The sequence below is a fragment of the Phasianus colchicus genome, chromosome 6 (assembly GCF_987193195.1).
Source record: "Phasianus colchicus chromosome 6, bPhaCol1.hap1.1, whole genome shotgun sequence".
Classification (NCBI taxonomy): domain Eukaryota; kingdom Metazoa; phylum Chordata; class Aves; order Galliformes; family Phasianidae; genus Phasianus; species Phasianus colchicus.
In genome coordinates this window covers 45,910,551-45,926,095 of record NC_143441.1, presented here as the reverse complement: position 1 = coordinate 45,926,095, position 15,545 = coordinate 45,910,551, and the positions used below count along the sequence as shown (strand labels likewise).

Sequence of the window (15,545 nt, the reverse complement as noted above, 5' to 3'; positions counted from 1 at the left end):
GCTGGTGGATGGGGCTGTGCTAAGAAGCCTGGATTAGAGTGATCAGAATTTGGCCAGGCTGTCAGGCAGAACTTTCTCTGCTATAGTCACCCTTGCTCTTCATCCCCATGTCATTCCTTCAGGGCCTCAGAGAGCATCCAAAGGTGACACGCTTTCTGCGTGCACAGTAGTTTGTGAACCACGGCCTGTTTGTCTTCAGATTTGGTGAGATTGACATGTTTGTCAAGGTGGAGTCTGGTTCAGGATGTGCAGTTGCTCTGGGACCCACATACGAGAAGAAATGGTTAGACTGGAGCTCACCAACCTGGAGGGTCATATGGCATTGTCCTCAGTGCCCAACTTAAGGAATGACTTTCTCTTCAGGCCTCATCTTTCAGGCACAGAGGCAGAAAGCACATGCCAAACCCTCAGAACTCCCCGTGCTCCATCTTCCAAGTGCACAGCTGAGGGCTCTGCATGTCCTATAGCTTCCTTTCTGTTTGCTTAAAAACGAAAGGCCAATACTTGTTCCACGCTTCATCTGCAGCACAGCAAGTCCTTGAAGGCAGATAGCATCTTACATTGGGATGCTGCCTAACTAACCAGGGGAAAATGCTGGCATCTCACCACGATGTTCTTCTGAAAGGAACATGGGGCTGCAAGGCTGCATGAGCAGAAAACAACATGTGTTCAAGCAATTAAACTGCATGACTAAGGGGAAACTAATGACACTCACAGCCCACACCTTCCCTATGCATGGGCTCCTTTCCCTGAGATGAGGGGCTGCCACGTTCTCTCAGCTGCTGAACACATGGGAGCACCTCGACTGTGTGATGCTGCTGCCATCAGGTGGTAACTGCTTTTGGATCAAGGATTTTGTGTTTAAAATATGTTCTTTAAAGCATGTCTTCAAATCCCTCAGCGGCAAGTAATATTTTATTCTTCATAAGTTTACTGCCTGTCACAGAAGAAGAGGTTGTGTGTTTAGAGAAGGAATTTGGAGTCATTGGGTTGAGCACTGCACTCAGTTTTCCTTAAGGATCTCCTTTACAATGACACAAACACCTTGAGAACATTCATTGTTGGCATACCGGAGTCATGGGGTCAGGCTGAGAATGGAGTGTTCTCTCTTCTTCCTTGCTCATCTATTTATTTTTTTAGTGTCTCTATCTTTTTCCAAATGGCACAGAATTCTTTAGTGATCCTGAAAAATAATTTTTTCACCTGACTCAGTTATGTAGCTCGAAAAGAAGATTTGTTCCATTGAAATCAGAAGTACTGCAGGGGTATTGCTGACATAAGCATAAAAATATGTCAACGTAGGAAAACGTAGATTGGATATAGAACTAATGTAAAGCAGAATTATATAAGAAAGCAATTTTCATACATTTAACTACTTTTACTCTCATTTTATATACACTAATGAAAGTCAGTGTAGAGCTACAAGGGGCCTCTAAGACAGAAGGGACAGAGTCTTTAGCAAAGTCTGTTGTGGTAGGACATTGGGAAATGGTTTCAAACTGAAAGAGGGGAGATTTACATTGGATATAAGGAAAACGTGTTTTACAATAAGTGTGGTGAAGCACTGGAGCAGATTTCCCAGAGAGAAGTGGATGCCCCATCCTTAGAGACATTCAAGGTCAGGCTTGATGGGGCTCTGAGCACCTGATGGAGCTGTAGGTGTCCCTATTCATTGCACCAAATGACCTTTAAGGGACCCCTTCAACTCAGACAATTCTATGATTCTTTGATTCTACATTACACCAACTGAGAGAAAATATACCTTGCACGTGTATGAAAGATGGCAAGGTGGTCCTTGAAAGCCTCCCTGAAACACGTCAGTGAAGGCCAATATGAGCACAGTGTTTTCCCTAACTAGGCGAAAATACTTGCTTTCAAACTATACAATAGTAATCGATTTGGCATGTGGTTGGTGATTTGAGATGATCTAGTAATTGATTTTAAAACAGATGCTAGCTGTCAAATAAGCATTTGTATTTATTTGATGTTTCTCAGGGAACCCTTGGGGTTTTGCTATCTCAGAACTCTTTTTGTTCTCCTTTCCTAGACCCCCTTTTGCTTCTCTGATCTCTCTTCCTCTCATCTTCTTTTGATGCTTCCTACTGAAAATTCCTTTGAGCTTTCTTCCCCAGTATAAGCCTTGGCCTTTATGCTAGACTTTAATTTCATTTTGCTTAAGATTCCTTTTTATTAACAGTTTTTTTTTAAAAGACTAAAATGCCATCAGCACACCAAATACTTAACAATCTGAGCATCATCTACTACAAATTGCACAAACAAAACCATTGATTCTGCTTCCTGGAATCACTGTACTTTAAACCATCAGCAATAAGTTACAAACAAGGGTATGTTCCCTCTGTAAGACAAAACCTTGTCTAGTTCTTTAAGTAAAAATTAAAATACTCTGGAATTAGTGGGCTTATTGACATCTAACTAGATATGCTTACATGTGTTTGTGTCTGATTGTGTGTACATTTGCTTGCAGGAGAATCAAACTATTTTTCTTCTTTTTTGTCACAAAGACAATGCACAACATTAAGAATATTGTTTTGATTCCCAAAAAAAGTGCAGTGTCTGGAACAAGAAGCGGATTTTAATTGTTTGGAAGAAATTGATTTATTTAATAAGTAAAATGTCTTAAATGCCTCTACCCTTCTTTTGACCTCTAGAAATGCAGTGTCTGTTTTCCAGGTGCAGTTAAAAAACCTTTCTGCTTAGTCTCCAAGGACACCTCCCCAGAAAACTGAGGTTTCTTTTTGGAAATTAATGACACTGCAGTTTTTAGCCACAGCTTGTCTGTTTAACACAAGGGGTTTTACCAGGAATGGACACACCACTTAGATTTCCCAAAGACCTCTTGTTTGCCTGTAGCACAGGTCTATGAGGGGACATTTTTTCTTTGAAGAGACAAGGTTAGTTTCTTTGTTTTCATTATACATTTCTTTTCCTGGGTACTGGGAGATGTTAGCAGTCAAAGGTTGAAGAGGTGTTAGGACCAGTCTTGCACCAACATGCTCGCTCTTCTAGAAGGGCTTTCTATGACACTGCCTGCAGGGATGTATGGGCAGACCTACTACCATACTTCCAATGGAGGTGACAATATGGACAGGTATGCATCCAGAGATTTATTGTGGAAAGACTCATGTTTGTGAGGTTCTGCCTTACAAAACAGAAGCATGTGGGCAGCCAAAGGGAAGTATTTGATCAAGGTACTTATTACAGCTGTTTGTCTTGCATGGAAACTGAACTATTGATGCTTATGATAGTAGTAGCCTCAGTGGGTAAATTATACAGTTAATAATCGCAGTTTCTGTTGACCATGACAACAGAAAAAGAAATGCATTTTCCACTGGAAAACTACTCCTTTTTACTCCAGTTTTTCTCCTGACTCTGCATTTATTCATTTTATGGAAATGACAGATCTGTCAGAGGACTGGGCTGGCCAAGCATCCTTGCCTTTTGCAAGTCTCCATTCCATTTAGCTCACACTTGCAAACTGAAAATCATTAATAACATCTTCGTAAATTGGAAGAACCTCCTATTACACCAGTGGATTTCCCACTCAGCCATTGGTAAAAGCTTCATTGCTTCATTCTTTCACTAGCAGCAAGCCAGAACTTAACCACATTAAACAGAATGGCATTAATCAATAGTATGACTCAGGACTGACAGAGAATGTGGAAATAGATTTTTAGAAATGCTTGAAAAAATGTGCTTATTGGCCCCTATGACAATAGCATTGATGTGCAGAACTCTGCACAAGCCTGAGAAGCAGATTTATCACATAAATATCTGTAGAGATATCTCAGTGGCAGATTATGTTATACAACAGTATAACCACCTATTTGGATTTCCAAATGTTGTTCACAAAACATGTTTTATCCAGAATCTGCTGGTTACCACTGAGGTTCCAGAGATAAAGCCCTGATGCTCATGGCCCTTCTTTGAGAAATGTATTTCCTGAAGCAATAAACAAGTCTCCAGTTTCATCAATCTTATAAGAACTGTTGACATAACTTCAAATCTTCAAGCAGGCAGATCTTTCACTTTTATACACTTGCTGGGCTAGTTAGAATCATAGAATCTCCAAGGTTGGAAAAGATCCACAGGATCACTCGACCAACCATCCACTGATCGCCAATAGTTCTCACTAAACCATGTCCCTCAACACAACGTCCAAACGTTCCTTGAACACCTCCAGAGCTGGTGACTCCACCACCTCCCTGGGCAGCCCGTTCCACTGCCTGACCACTCATTCAGAGATGAAACTTTTCCTAGTATCCAACCTGAGTCTCCCCTGATGCAACTTGAGGTCATTCCCTCTAGCCCTATCACTAGTTATATATATAGGAGAAGATGCCAACCCCCACCTCACCACAACCTCCTTTTAGGAAGCTGTAGAGAGCAATAAGGTCTTCCCTGAGCCTCCTCTTCTCCAGACTATCAATCCCAGTTCCCTCAGCCTCTTCCTATCAGACTTATGCTCCAGTCTCCTCACAGCTCCATTGCCCTTCTTTGGATGCACTTCAGGGCCTCAGTGTCTTCTTGTAGTGAGAGGCCCAAAACTGAAACTTCAGACAGTTCTTGAGATGTGGCCTCACCAGAGCTGAGTACGGAGGGATAGATATCATGTGAACCTAAACCATAGAATCATAGAATCATAGAATGGCTTGGGTTGAAAAGGACCACAGTGGTCATCAAGTTACTACTTGCCAGCCAAGAAACATAGCAATGGACTGCTCTTCTCTGCTTTCTGAAGATGAGCAGGAAAGCATCTATAAGGGAAAATATTCTTCTATAGAGATGCCATCTCTGACATGGACAGCCCAATCCACTCTAGATGCTCTTCAAGTTTCAATACCAAAGCTATGTGTTGCAACTTTTAACCCATTTGGACTGCCACCTTCTTCAGCTGAGCCAGACATTCCTCAAGTTGAACTATCTGATTGTGTTTCTGCATTTCTCTAGATCACAGGCTGTCTAGTATGTGGTGTCCAAGGATTCACCACTTACAGGTCAGCTGTCTCTGAATGGTTTGAGGATGAATGAGGTAACATGGAGTAAGCACTGACTTGCTTCAGGTGCTATGTGTGAACCTGGACATGCACAGCTGTGCAGCACAGAGGAACCAGCAACTGGCTGAGGAATTTCCTCCCCTCACTCACAGCATGCCTGCATCATGTAGCAACTAGTGATGCGAGCCTTGAGGAAGAGAGCCAGTTTTGATCAATTATTACCATAAATTTTTAACTAGGAGATGTACTGTATGCAGCTGATTTTCAGATTGTGTGGTAAATACAAGTGCAAAGAATTAAGTGTCCTCAAGAATAAGTAGTCTGCAAACTACTGCAAATTAGTCTACTTTCAGCTGAAACTTTCTGGCACAAGTACATTTTGTATTTCAATAGAACGCTCTCTGGTTTGCTAAAACTAACTGATCTCTCTAATAATGGCAGGGTCCCGACTTTCTATTAAGGCAAAGGTTCACACACACCATTAAATCTGATTAACAAAGGAACACAAAATCTTTTTTTGGCACTGAAACCTTTTTTGGCATGTGACCTTCAGTAGAACTGCTTCCTTAAGTCTGAGGTCCCTGAGAAAAAGTTTGTTAATTAATGTTAAAATGCCAAAGATTCATCTGCCATCCATTTTTCCTCTTCATTTATACTTTTAGTTATTTCTTTGATGATGTAGCAATAAAAAGTCAAGAGCAGCATCTTTTAAATAATAGGTGGGGCAATGCAGCAAAAGAAATCTGCCAGAGATATGCTTTCCCATGTGATATTTGCAACTTCCTAGACATCTTCCTGAAGCCTCTCGTAGATATTCCTATTATGTACTGATTCATTAATTTGTTATTTGTAGAAGTATAGCTCTTGAGAGTGATTTTTCCTTGCACTCTTCCTAATGTTACTTTGACCACTGTCTCAAGACAAATGCAAGTCTGGAGTAATAAAGGTTACTCCGTTTGATCTCTGACATGTCTCATTGCCCATCTGTTCTCCAAGGATAGATCCAAGATTTTTTCCTTTAAAATACACTATCTGGTGAATTTCTACTCTTTAGACCAAGTGGGCATTTTGGTTGAGTCATCACAGAGTGTTATACTAACATGGTGGGTCCAAACTCTAAAGATTCTCATTCATTTTTTGAATGATCACAGTAACAACAGAGGGTGGAGCTGCTTGAACTTGTGTAGTTGAGTATCAGTGTTGAAAGTTCAGAAACACTCTGAAGCCTATCTAATTCTTTGTTCTCACATTAAAGTAATGGCATCTGTCTTCCTGCCGATCAATCTGTACAGCATGTGCAAGCCCTTCTGCTCCAGTCTGAATGGGAATGACTTGTATGATATTAAGCCTTTTAATGAAAATGAATTACAATATTGCCTTTTGCAAAATGGTAGGTTTAGAAAGACAAGTTAGTGTCTTCCACTTGTCAGCAGCTGAAGACACTTTGGGCAGAGCGAATTTATAGCTTTTCTGACTATCTGTAAGTTGAAGTCATCTTTGCAATGAAGCGTATTAAATGATAAGAGAAAGTATTAGCAATTAAAAGGTCTTTGAATTGCTATTTAATGAGAATTAGGTTCTGCCAGACTTCAAAATAATTTCTTAGGATTGCAATCATAGAATCATCATAGAATCATAGAATGGCTTGGGTTGGAAGGGATCTCAAGGATCATCATCCTGCCATGGGCGGGGGTTGCCAGCTACTAGATCAAGTACTAGCTCAGATTGTCCAGGGCCCCGTCTAACCTGGCCTTGGACACCTCCAAGGATGGGGCATCTGCAACCCCTCTGGGCAGCCTGTACCAACTCCTCACCACTCTCTCAGTGAAAAATATCTCCTGACATCCATTTCCCTTTGTCGTATCACTGTCTACCTGTGTAAAAAGTTGGTTTTCCTCCTAATTATAATGTCTTTAAACATTGGAAGGCTGCAATGAGCTCTCCCCTCAGCCTTCTCCTCTCCAGGCTGAACAAGCCCCATCCCTTCAGCCTGTTTCCTGGGAGAGGTGCTCCAGCCCTCAGATCATCTTCGTGGCCCTCTTCTGATCCTGCTCCAGCAGCTCCACATCTTTCCAGTGCTGGGGACCCCAGGCCCCGGTGCAATACTCCAGCTGGTGCCTTATCAGATCAGAGGAGAACAATCCCTTCCCTCTCCCTGCTGCCACCCCTCATCTGATGCAGCCCAGGATACCGTTGGCCTTCTGGGCTCCAGGCGCACACTGCTGGCTCATGTTAAGGTTTTCTTCAACCAGGACCTCTAAGCTCCTCTCAGCAGGGCTACTCTCAAGGAGTTCTCCTGATCTGTGTACATATCTGCAATCTTGCTTTCCACTTGCATACTGAGCTCTGATGTATTTGTATTGTCATCTTTCCAAGCATTCTGTCACTAACAACCACACCTCTGACCCTGGCTGCGTACGAAATATTGCTTTGCAAAAATGTTTTTAAGAATGAAGTAGGGATAATATTCAAGATGGCAACCAGGTCTAAAACTCTGAAGCCTGGTGTCTCACAGAGTGTTACGAAACTCCAATACTGCGTAACTTATAGAAAATCACCATTTTTGTTCATTCCCAGCTAGCAGCAGAGATTAGGAAGATTTAAATTTCAGGTGATGTGATTTAAGCTAAGTACAAATGCTGTTTGAATCCATTGATATAAGTAAAGCATGACTTTGTGAACTCTTTATGGAGAAGTAAATCAGTGCAGTATTCCCAAAGGAGCCCAGCTTTTGCTGCTATCAAATTCCTTATGTTCATATACATGAGCACAAGACACAGGGCAGGAGCAGCCAGGCTTTTTATTCTATCATAAGTGTGTGTACTAGTATGAATAATTTGATGTTTCTTGAGCAACGTAATTATGCTTAATAACTGATATATTCAGAATAATTGTAATCAATTGTGTTCATTTGTGTATACAGCATAATTTAATGAGCATTTTTAATTGATATTCCTGTGACATTCTCCCTGTGCTGTGATTAGACTGGGATTTTCGTATCTACACGGTTTTCATTTATTGCTAACTAGCAATTTACATCTAATAGTCTTTTTTTTTCCTCTCTCCCTCTTCTCCTTTCTTCTTTTTTTAATTAGAGGAGATCTTGAAGACTCATATTGCTCATTGGTGGTCTCCTGATGGCACCAGGTTAGCATATGCAACAATTAATGCTTCCAGAGTCCCTACCATGGAGATCCCAGTTTACACTGGCAGCCTTTACCCTACTGTTAAAACATACCATTATCCAAAGGTAAGGGGAAATAAAACAAGCAGTTTGGTTGTTCTATTAAAAACAAACAAGCAAACAGCAAACTCATGTTGTTTTTACTTTTTCTTGGTAGGCTCAGGTAGGAGACAGTAAAATTGGACATATCCATAAGGCCATTCATAATATTCATAGTGAAAATAAACAGATCTAAAGAAAAATCAGCTGCTCCCCAGTGAATTAAGTCCGTAATTTTTCTTTAGTTGTATTATTAAAATTGCAGTTTTCTGATCAAAGTATTAGTCATTCCTAATATAATGGAAATAAAATGTTTCAGTTCTTGCTTTGTGCCCGCAGTTGTGCTTCTGTTCTAGATAGGAGTTGACAATATCTAAAAGCTTACAGCAATCCTTAAAACATTTGGGTTCATGGCATTTCTGAGAAAAGAAACAAGAAGGAAAATTTGGTGTTTGGATTTCTCTATAGTTTCCAGGATGTGTACTCTGCAGCACTGTCATCTCTTCTGTCATTTCTTGCTTTGTGCTCTGAGTTCTTCAAAACTCACGGATGGGTCCAAACTGAACCATAATCAAACAGGAGAGATACATATATGCAGGTTTTATGGAAAGTAACTGACTCAGTAGGTTTCCTACAATAAAGGAACGAATCCATGTATTATGACATTTACCATTATCCCAATAGTCTGCTTTATAAAAAAAAAAAAAGAAAAAATTATTTCTAGTCACCATGTAAAACAACATCTTTTACAAAAGTTAGAGATGCGCTATGTAGAATTTTCTCTTGATTCTGCCAAATGAGCTTTCCAAACCTCTCTGATAAACCACCTTAGTTGTGCCTTCCCTGTGAATGGCTGCAGTACCCATCCATAACCTTAACCAGGAGAGCACATTTTACAGTCCATGGGTACATCATAAATCAAAGCCATTCTGTGTTGTATACAATATAGTCATTATTCTATTTTTACTTCATTTTATTTTGAAATCCAGGCTGGAATGGAAAATCCAACTATTTCTTTGCATGTGATTGGTCTGAATGGACCTACCCATGACCTAGAGATGATTCCTCCAGATGATCAGAGACTGAGGTATGTGCTTCCTTGTCCTGGGATGCCCAATCTGGTTCTGTTAGGGCTTTATATCAGACCCTGACTTTTTTGAGGTCATTTTACAGTAACTTTTTCTGCCACTACTGTCAAGTTTCACTTTGGCTAAATCTAGTTAAAAGTTTTCATATATTTTTTCTTCTTGCATGTGTTTTTCTTGAGCACTGTTCATTTTTTACTCAAAATCCCTGTGACCCAGTCTAACTTCAGAGTAGGCTTATTTTTAGAGCACTGCGCGGGATGTTGCAAAATCCATAACAACATTTTCATTTCACATCTGGTCATTGGCATTGAATAGGGACAGTTGTCTGGGTACTGTATGGGACACCATGAAGCAGAAACATAAATACAAAAACCATGAATTCACTGCTTTCTGAGTCAAGCATGGGAATGAAATCAGAAGGACGTTCTGCAAATACATTGCCCTGTCTTCAATAAAAAAATAGAAAGTAAAGCTCTTTGCTGCTTTCAGGTTAAGTATATTTGAGAAGTTGGCCTGCAGTTCAGCCAAGCACTTAGCCACCCATTTCTATCTAAGCAAGTGCTCCGATCTGTTTGCATTCAGCAAGAGCTGGAAATGTGGCTTGGACTTCAGCCTATGACCAAAAAAAGTGGTGCTACGTTTATAGGTCTGTGAGCACTTGAAAGGTGCATCACGTTGTTCCAGCCTGCCGTTGGGAAAGAAACAGCTTTAGTCAATGCCTGGCACACTTCCTTGCAAAGCTTGGGGATTAGAGCCATTTCTGGATTTCAGCAGCTTTGCTGTACACTTGAAATAGCTTTACAGCATGACATCCTGCAGAAGAATTCTGCTTCTACATTCTGCTTCTACGTCTGGTGCCTGCAGTGACCCCTCCGCCCAACAGCTTTCTGTGCGTGCCAGACGTGATGCAACAAGGTTTTCATTCCCAGCACATCACTTACTCAAGTAGCAGCACCCCACCACACTTCATCTTTTTTGACTGATTGCTAAATTAGGCTGCTGGATGAGCAGTCCCAGTGCCAACAGACATATTGGTACAGCACAGAGCTAATGGTACAGGCCAACTGTGAGGGCAGGGAAAGGTGCCCTCATTATGCATGATCATAGAATTGTAGAGCCATTAACTTTGAAAAAGGCCACTAAGATCATCTTGTCCAACCGTCAGCCCATCCCCACCATGGCCACTGACCATGTCCCTCAGTGCCACATCTGCATGTTTCTTGAACACCTCCAGAGACAGTGACTCCACCACCTCCCTGGGCTGCCTATTCTAATGCCTCGCCGCTCTTTCTGAGAATAAATGTTTCCTATTATCCAACTCGAACCTCCCCTGGTGCAATTTAAGGCCATTACCTCTAGTCCTATAAATGATAGGTACATAAGGTCTCTGCCTGGGTGTTGTGCAGGCGCTGTGTAGTCATCTGATGAGAGGATGCTAAACCAGTGCAATCACTTATGGAGGAAGTTACCTTTCTTCCCGTTAGGAAAATTAATGTCAACCTCAGAACAGGTTTTCACTGAATCATTCTGAATGGCTCCAATTCAAATCCAATTATGCAACAGCAGTTGTATGAACTGTGAACAAATCAAATGGACATTGCTGTGTTTGCCTTTCAAACAAACAGCTTCAGGTCTGCAGGCTGCATTCCCAGCTCACAGTACCCAAATCACAGCATCAGAATTGCTGCTCCTGGACAACGTCATCTTTTTGTTCAGAGTATACTCAGAAGTGTTTTAATTACAGTAATAAGTTGAGGCTGCAGGCTCCACATGTCACTAATAAATTTGTGCTGTGTGACTATGGGTGGCTGTAATTTACTGGATTTCAATCAGTATTGTAAAATGATGCAAAATGTCATCATCAATTAGTGCTTTTAAATTTCATCCAAACCATGGTGATTTCCATCCCTAGAGCACATTATTAGTGCTGCTGGAGCAAGAGGAGTACATTTTAATTATGCATATGTTTTCCAAAATGAGAGGATTAAAGTGATCATGTTTCATGAAGAGACACGAGGGGTGCACCGTACAGACAGTTACAGAGAAGAGTATCAGAAATTCAGGGGAGAATGATGATAATAGGGATCTGGAGCATTTCAACGTGCCCAGTGTGTTCACACAGATGACACATGGACAGAGCAGCAAGTCTGAGTGTTCTTTATATCTGGAGCAGGGTGTTTTGGTACAGTCTATACAACTGAAAATAAAGAGGAGATACTCTACTTGTTTTGCTTTAGAATTAAAGGAAGTCAAAAATTTTCCAGAGAATTGGTACATTTGTCAGGAAAACAATAAGTTGATGATAGGAAGCATATTTGGAAGCAATGGAATATCATTTCAAAATCTTTTTCCTCTTAAAAATCTTTCATTCTGAGCATTTTTGCCAAATTTTCTGCAGTTCCATGCTTTGCTGTGAGAAGAAAGTGAATGAAAGGGAAAAAAATTGCAGAACAGAAAAAAAAAAAAAAAAAAAAAAGTTTACTGCTTAATGTCCAAATGGCACTTTAATTTTGATGAAAGGCATTGGACCCGTAACAGTGAACTACTACATCAGCAGGTGATGGGAACCAGACTGTGGTCCAATGTATTTCTCACATCACATTGGCATCTCAGATGGCAAATGAAGCACTTCCCTGAGTGCAGAAGTCAGAAGAAATACAGTCTCCTTCCCTCAGCTCCTGTAAAATCCAGACTGGGTCAGACAGTGCCTGAGAAATGCCCCACTCCCCTCCATTGGCTGCCCAACCAGGGCAGCTCTCAAAGTGCAGATGTTTACAATTAGCTGAGATGAATCACACCTTATTGTCTCGTTTTCCTCTGCAAAATGGGAGACATAAAATTTAGTTGTCCTACAGAAGAGATGTAAGGAGAAGTAAATTAAAGACTCTGAGACTAGAATAACAAGTACTCTACAAGTACGTGCTGTTGTCTGCTTGCTGGGTGTCTGCAGGCTTCACAGAGGCTACAGACAGAAATTGGGTCTCCGTGCCATCTCCAGGGTGATAGAGAAGATATATATGTCACTTAAAATAATAATTAAAAGTTCCTGAGCAAGAACCGTGGCTCCTGTGTTCAAGCAATGACAAGGATGTAGAAATTTAATATATGTCTTTCAAACTTTAAATTGGATTTATGAAAAAAAATGCTCCGAGCCACAATATGTACTGAATTCACCTTCCTTTTCAGGGTGACTGAATCTGCTCAGTTCATTGTGAAGAGGAAGAAGAGGTGGTTTTACAGTTTAATTTTGCTTCAGTGCCTTTCTTTTCTTCTTAGAGTCTATGCTCTCTTGCTGATAGAGCGTAAAATTACGATTTTATTTCAAGCACTGGATCTTCAGACTGCTGTTTTCTCACCTGGAAGTATCCTTCCTCCCAGTGTGTTGGATGCTGTTGTTGAGGCCTTTTGTTATTTATCCCCAGCCAAATTCAGGCACTAAATGTTACAGAAAACTACAAAATCAATTCCCAACTTGTTATTTTGCTAGAGAAGCGTTCTTTGTTGCTTTTGCCCTTTTTCTTCAGTATATGCAGGAGCTCTTGCCAGAACGCAGAGTACTCTCCAGTGACACAGCACATTAATTCCAAAGGGAGCAACAATTCCTTATACATATTTTATAGCAAACAAATGAACTAATAAATTTTTATAGACTGTGTGCTGTGAGAAGTTGTTAAGGGTGTCTTTGGTCTGCACAGCCCGTTGTATACTAAAGCATTACCAGCTTTGTCAGCCCAGCAAGAGCTTTACCCTGAAAATGGAGTCGTGCAAAGGTGCACATCTGCGAGCACCTCTTAGAAGGTGACCATCAAGATATTTATTTGTGATCCTGGATTTTCAAGCCCAGTCCAGCCGAAGTGGGTTGCATTGGTCAATATTGCATATTGCTCAATTTTGATTTACAGTGGGTATTACTAGAACCTGAATATGTCCAACCACAGAGGATGGTGTAGGGAGTGTGGGATGACATTTTTGATGTTGTAAAGTTTCACATCTCTACTAACTTCTTTTTGGCAACCAGTTGTTACTGTTCTGCTGAAATCCAGCACCTGCTGAAATCCACCTTTCTAAACCACATCCTTCCTGCTCTTGTTCTTTTGATTCAGCACATATGGATGTTGTGTATCAGGGACATTCAGAGATTGTTAACTCTTCATAAGCATAAAGAACCCTACTGTTGGTGGTGATGGGTTTGAGAATGGCAAATGTTTGCAATTTCTTTTCCATCAATGCATTAATTTGTAACTCCAGGCATTTCAGTCCTTCTTGGAAGACTAAAAAGCTAGAAAGGCTCTTTATCTCTACCTCTGGATCTTTGAAAATGACTTTCAGAAGTGGCAGATCAAACACCTGTACCTAAAAATGTCATTGCTAGGGGTTGAAATCTATACATAAGGAAGCCCAGAGACATCAAAATGCACTGTTTTAATAACCAGAAACACCTCTGTGTTTTCAGGGACTATTACATCACCATGGTAAAGTGGGCTACCAGCACCAAGGTGGCAGTGAACTGGCTGAACAGGGCCCAGAACTTCTCCATCCTGACGCTGTGCGATGCGACCACAGGTGTCTGCACCAAGGTAGGGAGAAGAGCCTGGAGGTCCTTGGCCACCTGCACCTGAGGAGAAAGTGTTCCAGCCATCTCACCTGGGGACATGTCCACTGGTGCATATTTATTTAGGCAGACAGAGAATAGGAACGATGTTATTAATATGTTACAAATCATGTAACTAATTGTAGTTAATTAATACCTCCAGTAGATATACTAATGTAAATGTATGCATAACTATTAGCAGATCCCATCTTTTAAAACCAACGTGGATATTTCTGTAGTAGAAATATCTGTAGTAGAGAGGAGAGGTAGATATGCAGTGGAGCGTATCTGTCTCTATGGTTTAGATATGCTATGCATAGAGCATAATACAGAGTCTTTTCTTAAAACCTTTGTTTCAACCTTTGTTTGTTACTAACAAATTCTATTTCTTTGGGGAATAATATGATTCGTGCATTTTGTTCTTCTGCACAACTTTTCAGAGTCAGTCCAACTACGCTTTCGCTGATAAGCAACATGTAATACATGCCAGGAATGTTCTTTAATGATCTTGCTTTGTTTCAGAAACATGAAGATGAAAGTGAAGGTTGGCTGCACAGACAGGTAATAGTGATCTTCTCTTTGTGGTCAAACTTTTGGCAAGTTTTTTTTTTCTTTTTTTCTTGTCTTACCAAGGGAAAAAACTGATTTCCAGAAATAAGTAAGATAAGATGCCATGGTTTGTGTTATATAAAACAGTTCCCCGGTAATAAGAAAGCATTATGTGCTTCAGCTGTCGCCTTCTCTGGTGTGCACAGAGTTCTCAGCCTAAGATTTACTGGGGTTTAAGAGACAGAAAGCTGATGTTAATGGTAATTCACCCATTCATGGAGAAACCTCAGAGGTAGTCCTTCAAATCCTGCTCTGAGGCTGATGATTATTTGCAGCACTGTGGTAGTTGTTTTCTGGTCTTCTAGACTGGAATGAAGGCTATGGCTGAAAACAGCATTTAATAAAAAGAACCAGTGTCCATTTCCAATCAAAATCATGCAGGTAGGATTTTAAGTCATTTAAGCTAAATTTGACAAAATTATGTGTTACTCTGCAGCTGTTAGCAGAAATGTAAAAAAGGTAAAAAATGGAATGAAATTGTCTGTAGGGCATCTGAAACACTGCTGGCTTACATGAATCCCAAAATGAGGAAAAACTGTGTGGTTGAGTGTAATATCCTGTTTTAACTCACATTCACTTCACATAATTCTTCTGATGCTCTCACTTTTGTCTCATACTACTGCTTTGTATAGCGATGTGCTGCCATCCTTCAAATGAAATAACACTAAGATGAAAGTAAATCCCTATAAATTCACTGGGTATATATATATATATAGTGAATTTAAAACCCCATAAGATTTTTTATTAATGGAATTTTTCTTTTTTTTTTTCAGATTTTTTCTTTAACACCTGCTTATAGATTTATATACTGTAGACTTTCAGCATGTAAATCTCTAGATCATGTATAACACTTCCCCAGCAGGGAGTTTATGAAGGGATCTCGGATTTGATTAAGCTATTCTTTAGAGAGATGCTGCTGATACGAATTCAGCCACAACAAAAAACTGTTTTCATAGAATATGTGAATGCCAGACAGGGAGGAGCATGTCACAAAAAGAACTTGCACTGTGTTTTCGGAT

General features: G+C 40.4%; 1 protein-coding gene across 3 annotated transcripts in view; it reads left to right on the top strand.

The window, feature by feature from the left end:
• DPP6 (dipeptidyl peptidase like 6) overlaps nucleotides 1–15,545 on the top strand; it is a 495,216-nt gene that overhangs the window by 437,441 nt on the left and 42,230 nt on the right. For all 3 annotated transcript variants that reach the window (XM_090143146.1, XM_090143145.1, XM_031615945.2), the window contains exons 9-12: nucleotides 8,111–8,265; nucleotides 9,228–9,325; nucleotides 13,780–13,903; nucleotides 14,440–14,478. In XM_090143146.1, the coding sequence (XP_089999272.1) occupies nucleotides 8,111–8,265; nucleotides 9,228–9,325; nucleotides 13,780–13,903; nucleotides 14,440–14,478 (416 nt within the window). The remainder of the gene's footprint in view (nucleotides 1–8,110; nucleotides 8,266–9,227; nucleotides 9,326–13,779; nucleotides 13,904–14,439; nucleotides 14,479–15,545) is intronic.